This window comes from Clupea harengus, chromosome 6, assembly GCF_900700415.2.
Source record: "Clupea harengus chromosome 6, Ch_v2.0.2, whole genome shotgun sequence".
Lineage (NCBI taxonomy): Eukaryota > Metazoa > Chordata > Actinopteri > Clupeiformes > Clupeidae > Clupea > Clupea harengus.
The window spans coordinates 25645233-25664669 of record NC_045157.1 but is presented as its reverse complement, the minus strand read 5'-3'; the positions used below and the strand labels follow the sequence as shown (position 1 = coordinate 25664669).

The 19437-nt window shown below is 40.9% G+C and overlaps 1 protein-coding gene across 3 annotated transcripts in view; it reads left to right on the top strand.

The window, feature by feature from the left end:
• dgkza (diacylglycerol kinase, zeta a) overlaps positions 1-19437 on the top strand; it is a 123662-nt gene that overhangs the window by 9692 nt on the left and 94533 nt on the right. Inside the window, exon 1 of one of the 3 annotated variants that reach the window (XM_031569554.2) lies at positions 14248-14781. The exons of the other annotated variants lie outside the window; for them this stretch is intronic. Coding sequence (XP_031425414.1) covers positions 14720-14781 — 62 coding nt within the window. The 5' untranslated portion in view covers positions 14248-14719. Of the gene's footprint in view, positions 1-14247; positions 14782-19437 lie in introns of those variants that run through there. 3 annotated transcript variants of the gene reach the window in all.

The following is a 19437-nucleotide window of genomic DNA, read 5'->3' as shown; positions in this document are numbered from 1 at the left end:
CTTCTGACACATGATGTTTCCTTCATTTCAATGGAGTGCAGTCAACCCTGGGTAAATGTAATTTAAGAATAATGGGCCACATTCTGGAACATTTTCTGAAGTTTCTTCTGAAATGTTTCTTACGGACTTCGGAAAACCAACGTAAGAAAAAGATCTCCGCCAGATTCATGAACACCTGAAAATGTGTTCTTACGCCGCTGAAGTGTTCTCAGCTGTGCTCTCCCGAATGAGGTTTCTTACATTGAATGCGCGTTCTCGTGCACCTGAATTTGCATACATACACGCCCGACAGCTTCTTATAAGGGCACGCAACCGTAGTGACGTGTGCAGTCGGAATCGACCGAATCCACGCGAAAGCAACTCGAAAGCGAGTTATGTCAAAGCGGAAAAACGAGCACCGGTCGAGAACAGAATACAAGGCTGACAGTACCTTGCATGGAAGGGGATATTCCTTATTGTATTTACACATAGAGGCTTGTAGTGTGGCTCCAATCACATTAATGCGTGCTCCAGCGTAGGTTGCTGGTGAGATGGCAGTAATGACCTCTGTTTTAGCTGGAGATTCAACACATTTGTATTGCTTAGTCTAGAATTGAATAATTTAGGGTCTCTCTACTGCTCCCCTGAAGTGTAATTAACAAAGAAGAAATAATTAATATATTGCCTGTGTAATTACTAATTTTAGGCACACGAATGTGCATAAAGGCCATGTATGCACTGATGTAGCGTAAAAAGGGTGGCCGTGATTGTATAAATCTGTTTGAACTGAATGCATGTTTGATCGTGCAGATTCAAAAAGCAAAAACAAGTGCATTAAAAACTGAAATCGGACTGTTATTGTTGCTTAACTACATGCTGACATAATTGCCATGTCTGGCTCTGTTTGCTTGCATGGTTTGTGTAATGAACTCTGGAATGCTAGAGAACAGTAAGTGGATAAATGGTTCTAGTCTGTCATTCTGAAATGCATTTGTTCAGGCCTTTTGCTTATGTGATATTGTTTTCTGTGACCACGAGCGCTGACTGCAAAGTACAATCATTAGTGCTGGTGCTTTATAATTGCCAGATATAAATTCTGTTTTGTGCTATTACATTGTTGGGCCACATTCTCAGCTGTTTTCCACAGTGGTAGATCAGCAATCACAGCGATGCCAGGTCACAATTCCAGCTTTTATATTTATTTTTAACCAGTAACCTTTAACTTAGTCTTCTGAATCTGAAGGGTGTTGCCTTTTGAGAGTAGAGGTAATCTTCAGATGTCAGAAGAAAATCTCCCAAAAGACATTTACTTTTTACCCAGGGTAAATTAGACCACAAATTAGTCAAATGAGTCAGGACAGGTTTTTGCTCTTCTTTTGAGATCAGTAGAAATCCAAGACCCGGGTTATTGGGAGGACAGAAATAATCATTTCTCTTAAAGGACAGATCTCCTTGAACGAGCGGTACTGAGGACAGCAACAGCTGACAGTGGTTGCTATGGTAACAGGTCTAGTATCAGGTTGTTAGCTGTGGGGAGAATGGCTTGAGAGGGTGTAGATAATGAAACACTAGTGTGTGTCTGTGTGTAAGGAGCTCATTTTGGGCTGCATGCTGTCTCTGTGGTCACCTTGTATGTCTCTGGAGAGCGGTCTCGCTGTTGGTCATCTGTTGTTTTCAAGTCAAGTGCATCCCATTAGCTTTTGCTTGAACAACAGCCAGAAGCAAGGATTTAAATTAGTTTTCAAATATTTGAACTACAATTGTTTGTGTATGGTATACTATGCTTTACCATGAGAGATACTGAGCGGTGCTACAGGAAGGAAATAACCTTCTTTTGGTGCCTGATTCAATTTCAGTTGTTGTTGTGGATGCAGGGATCAGTAAGGTGTAAGCAATTTAATTAAGTGGTTAATAGTGTTTTCCTAGAAAACGGTGGTTGTGGCAGTTTTCTGATTTCCGTTACTATAGTTGCATGGCTGGTCTGTTCCCCTGATTCTCTGTAGAAGGGTGTGTGCCTTTGATGAGTTCAGTAGACACTTTCCTGTGTTCATCTACCCTGGAGGTCTCACTGATGTTTAGTCAGTTCAGACCAAGCCATGAACTGTTGCTTTGCGACAGTTACAGATAAGTTGACCAATGGAAGTACAGAAAGAAGCAGCATGTTACATGTGTCTGAAATAGTTTTTAGTACCGTTATACTACATTTGGGCTAAGGAACACAGTGTTTCTACTAAACTAAGGCTCAATAGAATGCTAGGGTATGCTATCTTAGCAATAGAGGTATGAACGTAAGAGCTACTGGAACTAACAACCACCTCGAACATGCATTATTTTCTCCTACCCGAACACCTTGTTACCATTATCCCTTACTAGTGTATTTAGTTTTTATTTGGCTTTGTATCTTTTGTAACCTGAAGCCACAGTTTTGTTAATGCATTCTGAATGGACCTAATCCTGTTTGCTCGTCATTTAGTCATTTATAATTTTTTACGTTTTTATAGGGATAAGGGGTTGTGTCGTGTGAATGAAGCCATTCTAAACTCAATTTCCCATAGGTTCTGTGAAAGTCAAAACATTAGCAAGTGTGTTTGCAGTTTTGTCTGGAATCATTTATATTCTAATGTAATACTTATCGTTTGTCTCATCATCAACCCATTCAAATAGAGCTGTCAGTTCAGTAAATATCATCCCCTTTTTCTTTTTTTTGTCTTTCAATGATGGTTCTCTGCAGATGAACCTGATTTCCAATTTTGTGTTCATATTAAATATACAATAACTCAGTCCTGGTGTTTACTCATCAAATGTTTTGACTGGAAGTCAGTCATACATTTTTGCAAATACAATTTAAATTAATCCAGCTCCACTGGATATTAAGTTTGAGTCATGTTGCAGCAGAGTAGGGGAGAAGCAGAGATGCAGTGAACCCACTGAGAAAGTGCATCCTAGCTCAGTGTTTATAGGCTGTGAAGGCTTTAAGAATAAGTGGAAAAGGTCAAAAGTTAGTGTAGCAAACTAAAATAGAGAGGCCTTTATGATTCAGAGCTGGTACCTCAGTGGGCGAGAATCAGACCAAACACAATAGGTGAATAATTGCACATTACACATACAGTAATTGCACATTACACAGATTACAAAAATAGTTCTGCCAAAACGAGTCAAATCCACACAACCTCCCCAACAGCACCTGTACACACTTGCAAAATGGAAAGATCAGTGCATAACGTTTTGAGATACAGTCTCAAGGCTGTCACCACCCAATTCACTGAGGCAGAGATAAAATAAAACCAAATGCACAAGAAACACAGCAGACATCTAACAAGGTTTGTTGGGGGTAATAATAATTTAAGATAACAATAGGTGATTGTGGCGCAGTCACATAAAAAGACAAAAACAGAGATTAGATTATTAAAGGGTCCCAGCATGGAAAACACAAACCTTGTGACAAACAATGGGAACAATAATGGGAATGCCACCACAATTAGGGAATTTCTAGCACTGGCACTTTAATTGTGCACACCTCTGTGACCTTCGCTCATTCATAAGACAGAAATTCATAAAAAACATTAAAATCAGACCACAGCGTTAAGTACATGGAATTTCGAATAAAGTGAGACATTATTGACTTCAGGTTAAAGTTACCAGCGACCCCTCATTCTCATAGGGTCAGTTCACATTAAAAGAGCAATATGTAGTTCGGGTTTCAGGTTCAAAATTGTTTCTAGACTTACAATGTAACATGGCATCAAATGTTCAAAAAAGACAGATAAGCAAGCAAAATCGAAAAGTAATGGATATTAAATAGATAAAATGAAAATAAACAGATAAATACAGCCATAAATATGGAAACCAAATAAAACCACTAATAGAGTAGAACAGAATAAAATACTATGAAGTTACAATTAAGACTGGACTTCAGACTGAACTGAAAGCACAAATAAAAATACACTAAAAAGAGCGTGACACTAAATTAAAATCCAGGGAATGCCAATGTGTAAAGGTATGATTTTAGTCTAGTTTTAAAGGTCTCTAAGCAGGCAGAAGATTTTGTATAAAATGGGAGGCTATTCCACAATTTAGGACCACATTTTGACTATAATTTGATCATCCTTAGAGTTGACATAAGAACAAGGTAGAACCATTAGGGATGCACGATACCACTTTTTTACAAACCGATACGAGTACGAGTATTTTTATTTGTGTACTTGCCGATACCGAGTACCGATACCGATACTTCTTAGATTTGGTCTCCATGAAAGTGCAATTAATTTGGAGGCAGATTTTATTTAATCCTCTGCAGATTATGTCAAGCCTATTGTACAAAATTAACAGAAGGCTATCCCAAGCCAAAAATAAACAGAGCTTTCTGGTTTTAACACACAAAAAAAGCCTTCAAACAGACAATATCATCACATTAGACAAAATGCAAATATAACCAGATAAAGGCAATTAAATTTGCTGCATAGTTAACAACACAGTCTGCTTAACAAAAAGTGAACAGAACTATTACTGGATTAGCACAAGAGCACATTTCAGTTACAAAAGGATCAGAAGAATCTCCTGCTCAAGTACACAAACAATCACTTAACCTATGTGGCACAGTCTTTCTCTCTACCTCTCTCTCTCTGTGTGTGCGTGCGCGTTTTTTTCTTTTGAAAGACGTCAGTTAAGATTGGTTGCTTCGGTCTTGCGCCACTAGCATCAGTGAACTCTGTGTACTTAGCACTATGGTGCGTCTTCAGATGTTTAATCAAATTGCTTGTGTTAAACAGAGTACTTTCCTTTCCGCCCCTCGACACCGTAGCAGTGCAGATCTTACACTGTGCCTTACTCCTGTCGTCGTCATTTATCTTAAAATGAGCCCAAATCGCCGTTAAGGCAGCACAACGGAATTGCTAATCGCTAACGAGATGCTAGCAGCTACATTTAGCGAAACCTGTATACTGAAATACTTTGACACTATGACAAACTTTCCTAACACAGTCAAACATCAAGCAAATGCAACACAAGACGGCAAATAAGCTACTTACTAGTCTGGCAGAGAATGGTAGGACAGGTAGGACAATAAATCACATTTTGTGTCAGCATAGCCCGGCCAGTTTGATGCAGTGAAATACTGATGAGTGGTATCGGTGCTTGGTATCGGCAATTCAACAACGAGTACGAGTATATTTTAACGAAGTATCGGTGCATCCCTAAGAACCATTAAAAGTTAATTGGTGGTTCTAAGACCATTCACAGCCTTAAAAACAGACATTAAAATCTTAAAATCAATCCTCGAACAAGAAAGTAGGCTACATCAGAATGGACGTTTCAATATCCAAGCTTGAGATTATGTTGCGTAACCCATTATTAAACACCCAAACATCAAGTAATCAAACAACTTCCCACCGATGACTGAAAATGACTTGTTTGTGCTTCATATGACATATATATAACAGCTGGACTGTTTTTATTTTCATTTTTTATGTGTATGTTTGATTCCCATTCCTGTCCTATTCACTTCATAAATCTTGCTGCTATGACACCTGAATTTCCCTAACGGGATTAATAAAAGTTTATCTTATCTTATATCAGCCATCCTCTGAAACGAACCGCATGCAAGGACAGACAGAACACTAATTATTTTGATTTTGAGGACCTGCAGAGAATGTGGATGATTACTGTGGCTTGAAAGTTATTCATTCATACGTGGCTGTAAGATCCAGTTTATCTAAACTAAGTCAGAGCTCTCGCAGATATCTGTATATGTCATTTTTCGAATAGACAAAGGCGTAGTCACAGATTCCTGCTTCTTTCTCCGCTTTAGTCAATCCTGGATCTGGTGCATTGCCGCCCCGTACGGTTTTCCGCAGGAATCGCACCCACTCCACTTCCAGTTTATCGATGACACCAGCATTTAAGTCCCATGTTGCCGTGTTATACATAATCTTGGACCTGATAGGGGCATCCATGTACCTCCCTCTCGTTTTGAGTTTCACACGGTGGTCTGTGAGCACCTTTCTCAGTGCTCCAAACTTTGCAACAGCGGAGGCAATGCAATGTTCGATGAGCTTCTTGAGTTCAATAGATGATAGCATGATGCCAAGATATTTAAACTCTGTACTGTTCACAATATATGAATCTCCAAGCTTGACCAGACATTTTGCTAGTGTGTCATCAGCGTTTCCATTGAAGACCATCGTTTCTGTTTTCTTACGGCTCAACGTGAAGCCAAACCTCGTGAACACTTTCTCCGTTATCACTAAACATTGCTGTAAAGCCTCTTTTGTTCGAAACATGAGCACCATATCATCCGCATACAGGATGTTATACCATACACGTTCCTGTTCCTGGATGTGTTGAGCACTGTTCCCTGTTGGTTCCCTGTTGGTTGCCTCTGTTGTGATACCCGTACATCACATCAAATTCACATACATCACTTCAAATTCTTCTTCCAATTTGGATTTCAACTCTGCATTAATGATATTTCTCAAAATAAACACTGCATCATCCCTTGAAGATCTTGCCCGGAATCCGTACTGTGCCCTGTCCAACCCGGAGTTGTATGCAGCCTGCCCACGACAATCATTGTTGAAACAGTGTTGCTGTGATACTGATCCCCCGGTAGTTAGCAGCAAGTGCTCCGGAGCCCTTCTTAAATAGACATACGATGGTGCTTATTGTCCATATCGCAGGAATTGATACTGTTGTCCAAATCATGGTGAGAAGGAGGTATTTCATAAGCAGTGCCGAACCCGTGGCATATTTGATGGACTCCATCTTTACGGCATCCACGCCCATACAGTTTTGGTTCTTCAGTTTCTCCATGTGTGCTATGATCTCTGCCTCTGTGGGGGGCATCTGGTGGACCTTTTCCGCCATATTTAGTCAATCCTTCAGGCACAAGTTGAGCGGTGTGGCCAGCTCAGGTGGCATCGGTAGGTCTTCCTTCCGCTTGAAGTGGTCCGAAAAGTGATCTTGTAGCTTTTGGTTGGAGATAAGATTCTCAGAAGTCTTCTGGTGCATGTTATAGCTTTTCATGAGTCGGAATTCTTTCGCAACCTCTCGCTGTTCTTGAGCCCTGTTGATACCATCCGCCTTCTTGTCATAAAACTGGTTAATCTACCTGTTTCTCCTCTTTTGTATCTGTTGGTTAAGCTGGCGGAGGTTCTTACCCTCTGTTGTCAACAAGCTTTCGCAATGCGTTATCTTCCTAATGACGACATCTGTTCGTCTCAATCAGATCAGGGCAGACACTTTGGGTTGCTCCTTTCAGGCCTTTGCAGATCTCATCATTTAGTTGTGTCACATCCGCTGGTGGCCCGTCAGCTAACAGTTCATCTAGCTTGTCTTCATATACGGCCCTAGGGTCTGGATCTTGTAGAACTTCTAAACAAGGCCTTGGTTTGCGGGGTTTCCTACGATTCTCTTTGATCAACTGTGGAACGGCAGGTACATACATAGCCATTTCAATCAGAAAATGATCTGTTTCGAACAGCTTTGATGATGTAAGTCAAGGGGAGAATATGCGTAGGCTGAAAGGTGCATAGAAGGATACGGCCCTATGTGTCTGGCTGCTTTTCCAACCTGGGTCAGTACAACACAGGACTGGCAACAAAATTGTTCCCTAAAAGAGGGATCAAATGTAAGTAGTTAAAAGTAGTCTATTTCTTTGGCCATTTAGCAGTAGCTAATGCTAGCAGCTGAGGTAATAGATGTAAGTTATGCTAATTTTCTAGAAAGTTATTGGCACTACTTGCTACAGGATCCACAACACCGTTAATGCTATAAGTTTGTTAGCTGAACGTCTGAAAGATATACTTTATCTTATCAACACTCTCTTAAAATAACCTGAGAGTAAAATGAGTGAATGGGTGTTAGAATTGTCAGAATCTTTACAGAGAATAGACAGCATTGCTTAAATCTTTTTCACTTTCGGTTTCACAGACTTATAAGCTAAAGTGAATTGTGAAAATTGTCACATCATATGTTGGTCAAATAGAGATGGCTTTCAAGGCTTAGGAAAGTCTATTGTTGACTTTAGAAGCATAAGAAAATAAATGGACTACAACAGTTTGGATGTAATGGTAATTAGTTTTAGTGCTGTCAAACGATTAAAATATTTAATCGCTATTAATCGCATTTATGTCATAGTTAACTCAAAATGAATCGCGATTAATCGCAAATTTGTATCTAGTCTAAATGTCCCTTCATTTATTTCTTTTTTCCATAATTGTATTTTTATTTTAATGCCCTTATCAACATGGAAAAGTGGATTGGCTTGCTTTATGCAAATGTTTTATTTTATTAAAAACCAACATTGCCAAACAGGGCGGTACAAAATAAAATTATAAAGTGCAAATTTCAGGTTAACAAGGACTTCTTTTTTTCAAGTTTGCTGGGAACATAGCAGTCAGGCCTCTTATTTCAGAAACAATGAACCGTAACAGTTAGGTTACCAATAAAAGGTAAGCCTACTACTTCATTGCTTTCAGCCAGCTGCCTGTTGACATTTTCAGACAACAGTGAAGCTCGCTTCTTTTGCACAACACAACTTTTAAAAGTAAACTTTCCATTCAGAAGCTTTTTTATCATCCATTTCGCCGTATCGCGCTCACCATTCACTCAAACCGTAACGTTAGCCTACTACACAGTTTGCGAGGCCAAAAAGAACGTTAATGTAAAATACAAAAAAATAAAAAATTACTCCGTTAAAATGGGTTTGCGTTAACGTTAATAACGCGTTTAACTGACAGCACAAATTTTTTCAGAATCCACGAATCACCCCAACGTGAGAATTGACCCAGCAATAGAAATGCTCATTTTAGAGTCCATTAGAACATTAAAAAGTTTTGCAACATCTCTGATTCCCTCTGAGAGACATCATTTAAACCCACATGCACAACAAGCTTCGTGGCTGTTGAAAACTGGGCTTGCAGCATTGGAAGTTGGTCTAAAATATCACAGACCTCAGCTCCAGGAAAACAGAAGGTCTGGGGTTGATCTCAAGCTCACATGCCCGATGATCGAGTCCCCGACGATCAGTGTTGCGTGAGATGGTGCGCGAGACTGAGGCCAAGGGTGAGTGTAGACTACCAAAATAGGTAGTCTTTTGCCTTGTAAGTGATGAATAAACACATGATCTGAGCTGTCAGACTGAAGCCCCTTGGTAATGTACAATAAGATATTTGAGCCCAGGTACAAATGAGGTCACAAATTCAGATCATATCAAAAAATATGATTGGAACCGTCAGCGTGAACATAGCCAGCCTTTTCCTAAGGAAGAGGAGCTTTCAGACAGAATAAGGCCATCCAAAAACTTGTGTTCACAGCTGCTCTCGCCTGTGAGTCATGGAACAGAGCCTCTGTGTTCCCTGAAGGGCTGATATGGTGATGAAGCCAGTCATCCATGTCTGCTCTGTTTTGTAGAGACAACAGTATGGGCTTCTTTGTAGTTTTTAGTGCCTTAATCTCATACTGTCTGTGCTAGTCAAATGTAAGTGCTGTTATTGTGAAGTAAGTCCTGAAGTAAGGTAAGGTAATTTGTCCACAGTGGCAACACTCACTAACAAGTTTGAAACTGGTCAGGCCAGCATGAGTACAAGAACTGGTGTCCCACCATTGACTTGACTCGGGACAGTGGGAATGTGTTGTCTAGAGTGATAAATTAAGCTTCAATTTCTCGCAGTGAATTGGAAAATCCTGGTTTGATTGATGCCAGGAACACTCTCTGCCTAAATGTATCAGTTGTAAAACCTTGTGAATGAGTAATGGACTATAGCAGTTTTTCATAGTTATGGCAAGACATGTTCACACTGGCACTCTCATGCTCATTTAGTTCTAAAATCTCATTCTTTTGTTGTACTGTTCAGATTAATTTCTATACGTATTTTCTAACCATATCAGTGTGAGCCGATCACACAATCCTGTGCTGACGTCCTGTGCTGTCATTGGCAAACACAATGGAACAGCAGGTTCAATCCATGCTAATTAAATTTAGCTATGGCCAAAAAATCCATAGCCCCTCTACTGTGAATTGATGGTGCTTTTGTCAGTGAGCGACAGGGGGAAAAAAGGTGAATGTTGAGTGATGTAAGAAGTCACATTATTTACATTACCACTGTAAAAAGAGGACCTCTTTGGTATTGATGCAGTGTGAAACGTGCAGTTTAAAAACTCATATGCACTGTGTGCATTTGAGAAAAAAATATCTGATACCAAATCAATAACATAGCCGGACTTCCACCTGACAGGTCCCAGATATTTGTGGAAAGCACTCCCACAGGAGAGCAGGTTGTTATTGCAGCAAGTCCATATGAATGACTGCTTTTGGAAAGAGATGTCCACCAATCTTTCACTTTATGCTACGTGAACACAAAGGTGCAGCACTACTAACATAGAAGTTCCCTTCATTTAACCTAAATGACCTGAAAAAGTACAGAAGTATGAAAGGCTACAGTGCCAAAGTTAATGTAAATGTTGTGAATGTGTGAATGTCTCCTGAGCTTTGTGTTTGCTCTACTTGGTGTTTTTTCACCTGTCAGTGGAGCTTTGTCTAAGGTGTGACTCTGACTGCTCCACGGGGTGCACCTCCTGGTTTCTGTAACAGAGAAGGAAAGGCCTCTGTCCAAGAGGTTGTTTTACTCTCTCCTGCCTTTACACACACACACACACACACACACACACACACACACACACACACACACACACACACAGGTGATTTTATCGTTTGCCATTTTGTTTCTTCTTTGGATTTCCTTCTGCTTTGTTTCTGTACTTTTTGATAAATCCCATTTAGGGATAAATGCATTAGCAAAATGGAAATGAAGAACCCCTTGTACCCCTTTGTGATTTCTTCCCCTGCCTCCAGGCCAGTTGCAGGGGGTAGGGGGACGCTGTGATACATTCAGAATTTTGTTTAATCTGAAGTCATCTAAAGCAAAAGTCAAATATGAGTGGTGCTCATATACAACTCCAAAGCCTCCTGTTCACTGGGACCTGAAAGACAAGCACAACACATTTCTCATAAGGACAGGTTGGCCAGGATAGGTAAGAGGACCTCCAGTACTAAATTAGTCAGCTGCAATGTCAACAGCAAGCTGGAAACTGAGCGGGGATCCGAGTGGTCCTCAGGTGGGCTGCAAACTGAAAATCGAGTGCACCCTTTGACATGGTCAGATGCACTACATAATACAGAATGTGGCTGCGCTACTGGGTCCAGATGGCTGTAGGGGACTCTCCAGGGAGCTAATGGTACAGTCCAACCACGAGAGCAAAACACAGACATGGGGAAAAACTAGAATGTCGAGTCATTAAAGGCTTAAGCGAACAGTTCAAAATGAAATTGAGACAATTATCCATTCGTGAAGTAATTGAACGAAATGGATGATGAAAGATTCAAACCCATTGTTCATTGAAGTCATTTTGATGGTGCGGACTGAACAGAACTACAAAGCACTTCACTGACCCTCTGGTCACAGGGGGAACATTTTACAGTAGATGAAGTCTTGTGGAGGGGGCTACTGACTCACTAACTGTCAGAATGTCAGTGCCTGCTGGTGGTTAGGTAGGGTCACTTTAAACCTGTCCTGTCCTGTCCTGCTGACATTGTGTGACAAGCATGATGTCTGCTGGTCTTCCATACTCTGGAGCATTTTTGTAATCCCTTCGTATAATCCATAGGATACAATCATCCGCTTTGTGCGAGGAGCCACCACCCAAAACTCATCCAGTTTAAATGAAATAAAAAGGCCAGCTCGAAGCATGCGATAGATAAATCATAAGGCTACCCTACCAGCAGCCGTTAGAGCCACTGTTCCAACTGTGTTTTCTCATCAGAAACTGGTGAGGTAGCTATTTTATCAGAACATTGACTAACACGTGCAAACGCCTCATCTTACCGGCATCGGTTCTAACTGTAACTCCTTCAAATTATATAGATAGAAATTTTAATAAATGATAAGTTCTATCATTTTTTTTATATATGAACTTTAAAGTCTGTGTCACAATATTGGACTAATAACACTTGGGGACTACTTGTGCTCAGAACAGCGCTGACACACACTCCTGAGTTCACGTGGAACATCCCATGATTCAACTTGGGCTCTTTAGTGTGAAGAGTGCTGTGAGCTCTCAGCTCCTCATCCCATCCACCCACAAGCCACTATCAAAAACAGTCACTTGGTAACCAATGTCCTGGCAACCAGTTCTTTATCTCCTGGAGCTTTATTGGCTGTCAGATAACCGTGTGCCAGTAAGCAAGCCTCCTCCATCATCTCCCTAATGCTGCCAGTGCACATGACTCACAAGCAACTTCCACATCCCATTTCAGGAGTTTCTCTCTGAAGTGCTCCCTCAGAAGTGCTTTTTTTATAGCTCCACCTGTCTCTGTAGGGTGAGTGTGCTTGAGTAGGAGAAGCAGGACACCCTGGCCCCCTTGAGTCCAGCCCCAGCTCCATCAGGAGAAGCAGGAGCAGTGGTATCCATGTTGTTTGTGTGGGAGCTGCTGGGCCGAGCAGTGTGGGCGGCATTCAGCTAAAGCACAGTGTGGGAGGATTGAAGCACTTTGCTTTCTGACTGAGAGTTACATAGAAGTAGACGTGTGTGATCTGGATTGCTATATATGTTACTGGAGCTACTGTCATTTTGGAAAGTGCACCACTACACCCTCTAGTGGTAACTTTGCATAGTCATATCCAAGTACACAAAATGGAATTAATGGAGTATTAAGGATGATTACATGGTGTCTCTTTGAAAGCTAAGAGATTTTAATATTTACTGCAGCCTGGCAGAAATAACCACATGAACCTAATGTGTATTTCTATACACATTTTGTACGTAGTGGTTTTTACCCCTCTTTTACATTTGTTGCATATCTTCCATTGCAATATACATTTTCTTTTGTCATTGTCCAGACAGGAAATTTATTTAGCTTCAGATTCTATTTAATTTAGAGTCATGACATTTACGCTCAAACAAGCACAGTTTACCAATAAAGAGTGTCATGCGTCAGTCTGGTTCCTTTTTCCACCCAGTGCTTCTGAGAACATGTAGAGCACTTTGTACCCAAGGTCTTATTTATACACTGCAGGACACTGTATATAGTTCTTTGTGTGATGTCTTCACCACGGGCAGGGGTTTGCTTTATGTTTTTCCCCTGTCACCCACACACAGTCACACTGACCTGAGAATCATGCACTGGTTAAAGAGGAACGAAACAGAAATAGACCTTGAGACTGAACATATGTAAGAAAAGACACAGTTGCGATAAAAATGGAGATAAAAAAATGGATGCTGCTTGGTATGCTCTGAGTGTTTAACCATGTGATGAGACAGTGAGGTCCAGCTGTAGCTGAAGGTGAAGGATTTTGGTATAGATGTGCAGACAGTGCTTTTCAGCATGAAAATGTATGTTGGCTGTCTTACATTAGCTCTCTACGCAGAATATAGATTGTGTTATCTCAATACGGATATGAGTAAAAAGGTCACAACTAGCTGTCGTCAAATTTTTTGCACTATTTCCTGGGTTCCTTTATCGTGTTTGATTATGTTTCTATTTCTACATGTTTTAATAGTTACCATAGGTCATACCAAACCTATTTCCAAGTCTAAAAGATGTGAGTCATTCAGTGCTGCGGTTGATTTTTAGTTTTTAGTTTCTTTCGGAAATGCAGTAGAAATGCAAGTAGTAGTGGATACAGATACAAAGCTCCCAAGGAAAAAGTCTATTCAAGGGAGGAGGAAAACGCTGCATTGCTTTAAGTACTTCCATAGCTGTTTAGAGGCCTCAGTTTCTCTCAGAGCAGTCATCTGTTTACAGTTGACCTGTAGGCCAAGGGGCTCTCTCAAGCTCCGTGGTGTAGTGATCATAGATCCTGATCCTCAGTCAGTATGTCAGCTCAAGCTCTGTGCTGTAGTGATCATAGATCCTGATCCTCAGTCAGTATTTCAGCTCAATCTCCGTGGTGTAGTGATCATAGATCCTGATCCTCAGTCAGTATTTCAGCTCAATCTCCGTGGTGTAGTGATCATAGATCCTGATCCTCAGTCAGTATTTCAGCTCAAGCTCTGTGGTGTAGTGATTATAGATCCTGATCCTCAGTCAGTATTTCAGCACTGCCAGGAAAAGACAAACATTGGCAAAGAGAAAGGGGAGAGGGAATCTCCTCCAGCAGTCTATAAATAGCTACAGAAGTGGGCCTGGGGCCAGTTTGGCCAACTCATGCTTTTTTGCAACAACTCGTTTAAGATCATGTAAAGTAAATCTGTCACTCTCCTGTATCTTATTCTTGCTCTCTTTCTCTCTGTACCTGCTGTCTCTCTTTTTTTCTCAGTGTTTAGCTCTTTCTCTCTCTCTCTTTCCCCCTTCACTCTCATTTTCTTTACAGTCTCGTGTCATAAGCCATGAGGAAGTCATAAAACAGGAAGTGAGTAGGGGGGGTGGGGGTTTGTTCTGAGACAGAAATGAGATCGCCCTGAGAGAGAACCCAGTCATCACTGTTTGACAACGACTCAGGGCAGCTCCTGTCCTCAGAACAGGGGGAGAGGAAAAGACAGAAGGAGGATTTAAGAACAACGTTAGACAAGACAGAGGGGAGATTGTATATTTCTGTCGCTATCAGACAGAGGTCACATAAAGTTCGAGCGTAAGAGTGCCAGACAGTGGAGATGTGGTAAAGGCCACGTTGAGTAGAGCATCCAGCACGGATGACTACATTCCAAACAGCCCCGAGGCTAGGCTCAGTATAGCGGCGGAGCACTGATGTGGAATCACCGGGGGAAGTGGGATGTACCCCCAACCCCTCCTGCAACTACTCTTCAAAGGTAAAGTAACCTCTGCAATCTCCATCAGTAGCAGAATTCAGCACTGGTGAGAAATCAGTAGGTAATGCATGTCCTAGATTGGTGACGACCTACTTTCAATCTGTTTTCACGCTGCATTTTTCACTTTCTTCCTCTTTCAGTTTTCACTTTTTACACTCTTTCCACATTTTACATCTGGATTGGTGTCTTACTCTATGCTGAAGAGAGCCATCTCTGTAACGGTTTGTGATAGACAGGGAACTACAATATCGCCTGCTCTAGTTTGCCGTATTTTCAAAGGGAATTCATGCTGAAATTGCCTTTCAAACTTCCTCTAGATAGTGGAACAGTTGTGTTCCTCAGTGCCATCTGAAGCTTTGCTGTAACAGTTCTCTCATCACCTCTGACGGATATACACACAGCCTCCTTCTTTTGAGAGTCTTATTTTCAAATGTTGCATTTCCACAGTGTCGGTCTTTCCCATACAATCAGAGTAAGCATTTCATCATCAGGCATGCTTCTTGTTTAAATCCATAAAGAATCACCATTAAAGCCAGGAACTAGAAAATAGAAGATCATTTCCAATAGATTAGTGCTGACATTTACTGTCCTCTTTTGTGTGTGACTATCAGTTTGGAGTAATCGCACTTCAAAAATGTTGAAATAATTAAATGTAATAAGCAGTGACATGTAGGGCGACTGAGTTCGGTATTGCACCCTACCTGTCTGTGGGTATCTAAAGAATGTTTAGCTTTTGTGAGACAGACAGATGGATCTGTCTGGTTCACTTGACATTTGAGTTGATTTAAACTTCTCAATAGTCTCAATAGAAATTAATTTTAAACGTGTTCATGATGGGTTTCATCGAGTGTCTGCAGGTCAATACACGGTCTACTGAACCAAGTTTTAATCAGTCAAAAGGCGAGTTTTGCAAGGGGCCAAAACTTGTTTTCAAAACCATTTTCAAAGACTTGCGTGCAAAAAACTGTCACTCCAGTGCAAATGGAAAATAATGCAATTAAATAAAATAGCCACTAGGTGGAGGACTAAGTACACTGAACAAAAATGTTAGGGTCATCTTAGTAGGTTTCAAGAGAAATCGAAATACTTTTACAGATATGGAAATACAGTATTATCCTGAGCAGGCAAAATTAAAGCATGTTTTATTTAATTGTACTGATGTTTGTCTGACTATATATAGACACAAAATGTAATTCTCGTTTTCTTACCTATTTGATACTTCATTCCTTCTGCCAACCTTAATGTTCTGCACACCTACCCTTTTCTTTTCCTTCTCCTTCTCTTATGTCTTTTTCAGATGGGTAGATGCACTGTGGTACTGCTTCTGTTGTGTGTGGGCATTCAACTTGCCAAATATGAGTCCTTACAGGCTTTATCAGCCACACATACATCACACATCATAGCCACCCAAGCCTAGCTCCAAAGCTCCATAATATACGTTCATCTTGCATCATGTTAATGATGGCTCTAGATTCAATCCTGCTCCACCTGAATGTTGATTGGTTATCTGAAACACTTCTGAGGGATTCAAGCAGTCTAAAGTGCATGTGTGCTGATAGGGTTGGAAGATATTGCTGATCTGTGTCTGGTTTGTTTTACATGAAACAGTATGCTGTATTAAAGCAATGGTTTGCTATTTCAATTTGGAGAGACAGACAGAGAGAGACTTGCTATACACTTACTCAAGATACAGTTTATTTTCACACACACACACCCACATACATAGAGATAGAGAGATACACATATACACACACTTGCTATACACTTACTGAAGATACAGATTATTTCCAAACACACATACACACACAGTCTCATACATTCACAATCCCCCTTGTAACATAAATGAAAGAGAAAGATTTCAGCAGGAAACTGGCAGAAGAATAGCAGGAAGCCACTCATGGTTTGTGGTCAAACCGTAATTGTGTACAACTCTCTTGCTTATGACGTTATATCCTTCCTGTGTAGGAAGACACAAGTGAGTTGGATCAGGTTAAAGCAGTGGGGCTACACTGTTGCTTCTGCTCCTCTCTGACTGCAGGTGCGAGAGGGCTCCCCACATGTTAGATTGGGTGATATGCTAGAGTACTCCCATGCGAGGCCTATTCCGACATTCATTTGCAAGCACTTTTATTTGTAATCCATACAGAATATGACACCATATGTAAGGGATAATGTATAGTCCGCCAGTCAGTATAGGAAAATAAATCCCAACGGGATGAACAGGACCCCGACGCGTAGTGGAGCATTTATTATACGGTTACTTGCCAAGCGATAAGACATTCCTCCAAAATACCTCTTTTTAATGGTTTTATTGCCGTTTCGTAACTTCTGCTTAGGAAAAAATTGTTCTTCACGCGAATACAACTTGAGGTGTTGCGTGGGAACCTGTTACTTGCTGACTTCAAGTTACAATGACTTTCCGTTGGGTTGTTTCTGTTCAACCAAGATATGAACTCTTCAGTCTTGTGTGTTTGTGCATTTGTATATTTGGAGGTTGCGTTGATGCACTTGATGTCTCTGTGAGGTGCATATTTCCTTATTGATATAGTTATATAGGTATGGCCTTTTAAGGATGTAGAGCCTTTGTATCTTTATCCACTGTCTAAACAGAGTCCTGAGTGTCATCTCATCTGCCCTCAACCACAGTTTGTTTGTTTAATCTGTTCGTATTTACTGGCATATCAGTTAGTTCACTTGGAAACAATTTGAAGCCATGAGAAATGTAGTATTTCATTTGTGAAGCCTGCACCAAGAGATCTTCATAAGACACTAGGCTTTTAGAAACCGCAGACCCCCATTCAGATGAAGGTCCATTTTTCTTTGTCCTAATCCATTTTGCTGTGGTCACAGCTATGCCACTCCCTCCCTCCTCCAATCGGCTGTTTGTATTTTCCAAGCTGGTGGGAGGATGTGGCCCTGGAATTAGCTCCATTAGCGGCTGATGTCATTTGGTGTCTTGGTAATGACTGTTTTACTACCTAGTTGTCTCTCAGCAACACACAAGGTACCCACCCCCCTGCATCACATGCTCCAGTGTGTGTGCATGAGACATTTAAAACAAGGACATAAGGATGCCTTTAGAACTAGTGTTTACACTACATTTTGTTTCTGTAGAATATGTTACTGAAAGAGAGTGAACTTATGACAACCCCAGGCACAAATTGTGGCCCAGATGTAATCACGCAATACATTTTAGTCATGCACCCACACGGGGATGTGAACAAAATGCTCTTGCCATTATTGTAAAGCGTAGCCAGTCACATTATGTGGTAGGGACGGACGCTGAATTGTTTTTACTTTGATTTCTGGCATTATGTAAGGGAAAAAAGTGTGCATTGCCTCCAGAAACAAAATGCAGTGTAGACACTAGTTCTAAAGGTATCCTTATTTTCTTGTTTTAAATTTCTAAATTTCTTCGCCATTTTTTCGTGTAACGGGACACCTTAGCGTTAGCCTGGATGCCAGACGAACTTAGCCCCGCCCACAACATTTTAGGTCGGGAAGTTCGGTCTGGTGTCGCTCCGTTGGGGAGAAACTATCTCCTCACAAAAATCTGTGAGGAGATAGATAGACCAATCAAATTGTCAGGGCGGGCTTTATACGATGATGGACAGATGATCAACCGTAACGTAATCAACCACGTCACCAACGAGCTTTTGGGGTGAATTCGTTTTCAACAAACATGGCTGCCGTTGGAGAGCTGAAATGTGGAGATTCGAGTCTGTTTTAGAAGACATTGACAGCACATTGATTTTGAAAGAGGAACAGAGAAACGCGATCAAGGCATTTGTCGACCGAAAAGATGTTTTTGCCGTCCTTCCTACGGGATCCGGTAAAAGTTTAATGTATCAGCTGGCCCCATGGTCTACGTTATGGTCATACTACGTTTCTCTGATTGGTTCTAGATATATCCAATTGAGCGAAGAGGCATTTTTTTTCCTGGTTCGGTTAAACACGCCTCATAATCACAGCCCATTGGAGCGGTATCAGACTCATATTCTGACTAGAATTATAAATATGACATCGTCAGGCTACCTTAGCGTCTGATATCCCTTACATCGCAGATATAGAACATACTTTTGTATTTCGTAACATAAACAAACAATCTACAAACTCATCTGATGACTGGTGCAAAGGTAGAGCTCCATACATAGTCTGTTTTGTAGTTATTCGATACATAGTCTGTGTTGTAGTTACTCTTTACATAGTCTGTGTTGTAGTTATTCGATACATAGTCTGTGTTGTAGTTACTCTATACATAGTCTGTGTTGTAGTTATAGGCACTAAAGCTGGAGAGACTTGGACTCCCACATACTTTCAGAGTAATCCATAAAAAGCTCTAGGCACACATGTCTTATTGACACACACACACACACACTTTTCAATTCATGTGACGCCAGTTTTGCATATATGACCAGTATGAAATCTAAGACGTGATTTCGACTGCATCACTTGTACCTTTTGTTCGTCTTTGGACTGTGGACTGTGGCCTGTGTAATAAACGATGAGCAGTTAGATGTGCAGTAAGCCCTCCAAATGAGTCCCTTCCAATGTGACATCAATCCCCTTCTCTCTGGGCCAGATTGAGCTTGGCTAATTCTCTGTGTATGCACTATGATGTTACAGCAAAGAAAAGATTAGAGGATTGCCTTTAAA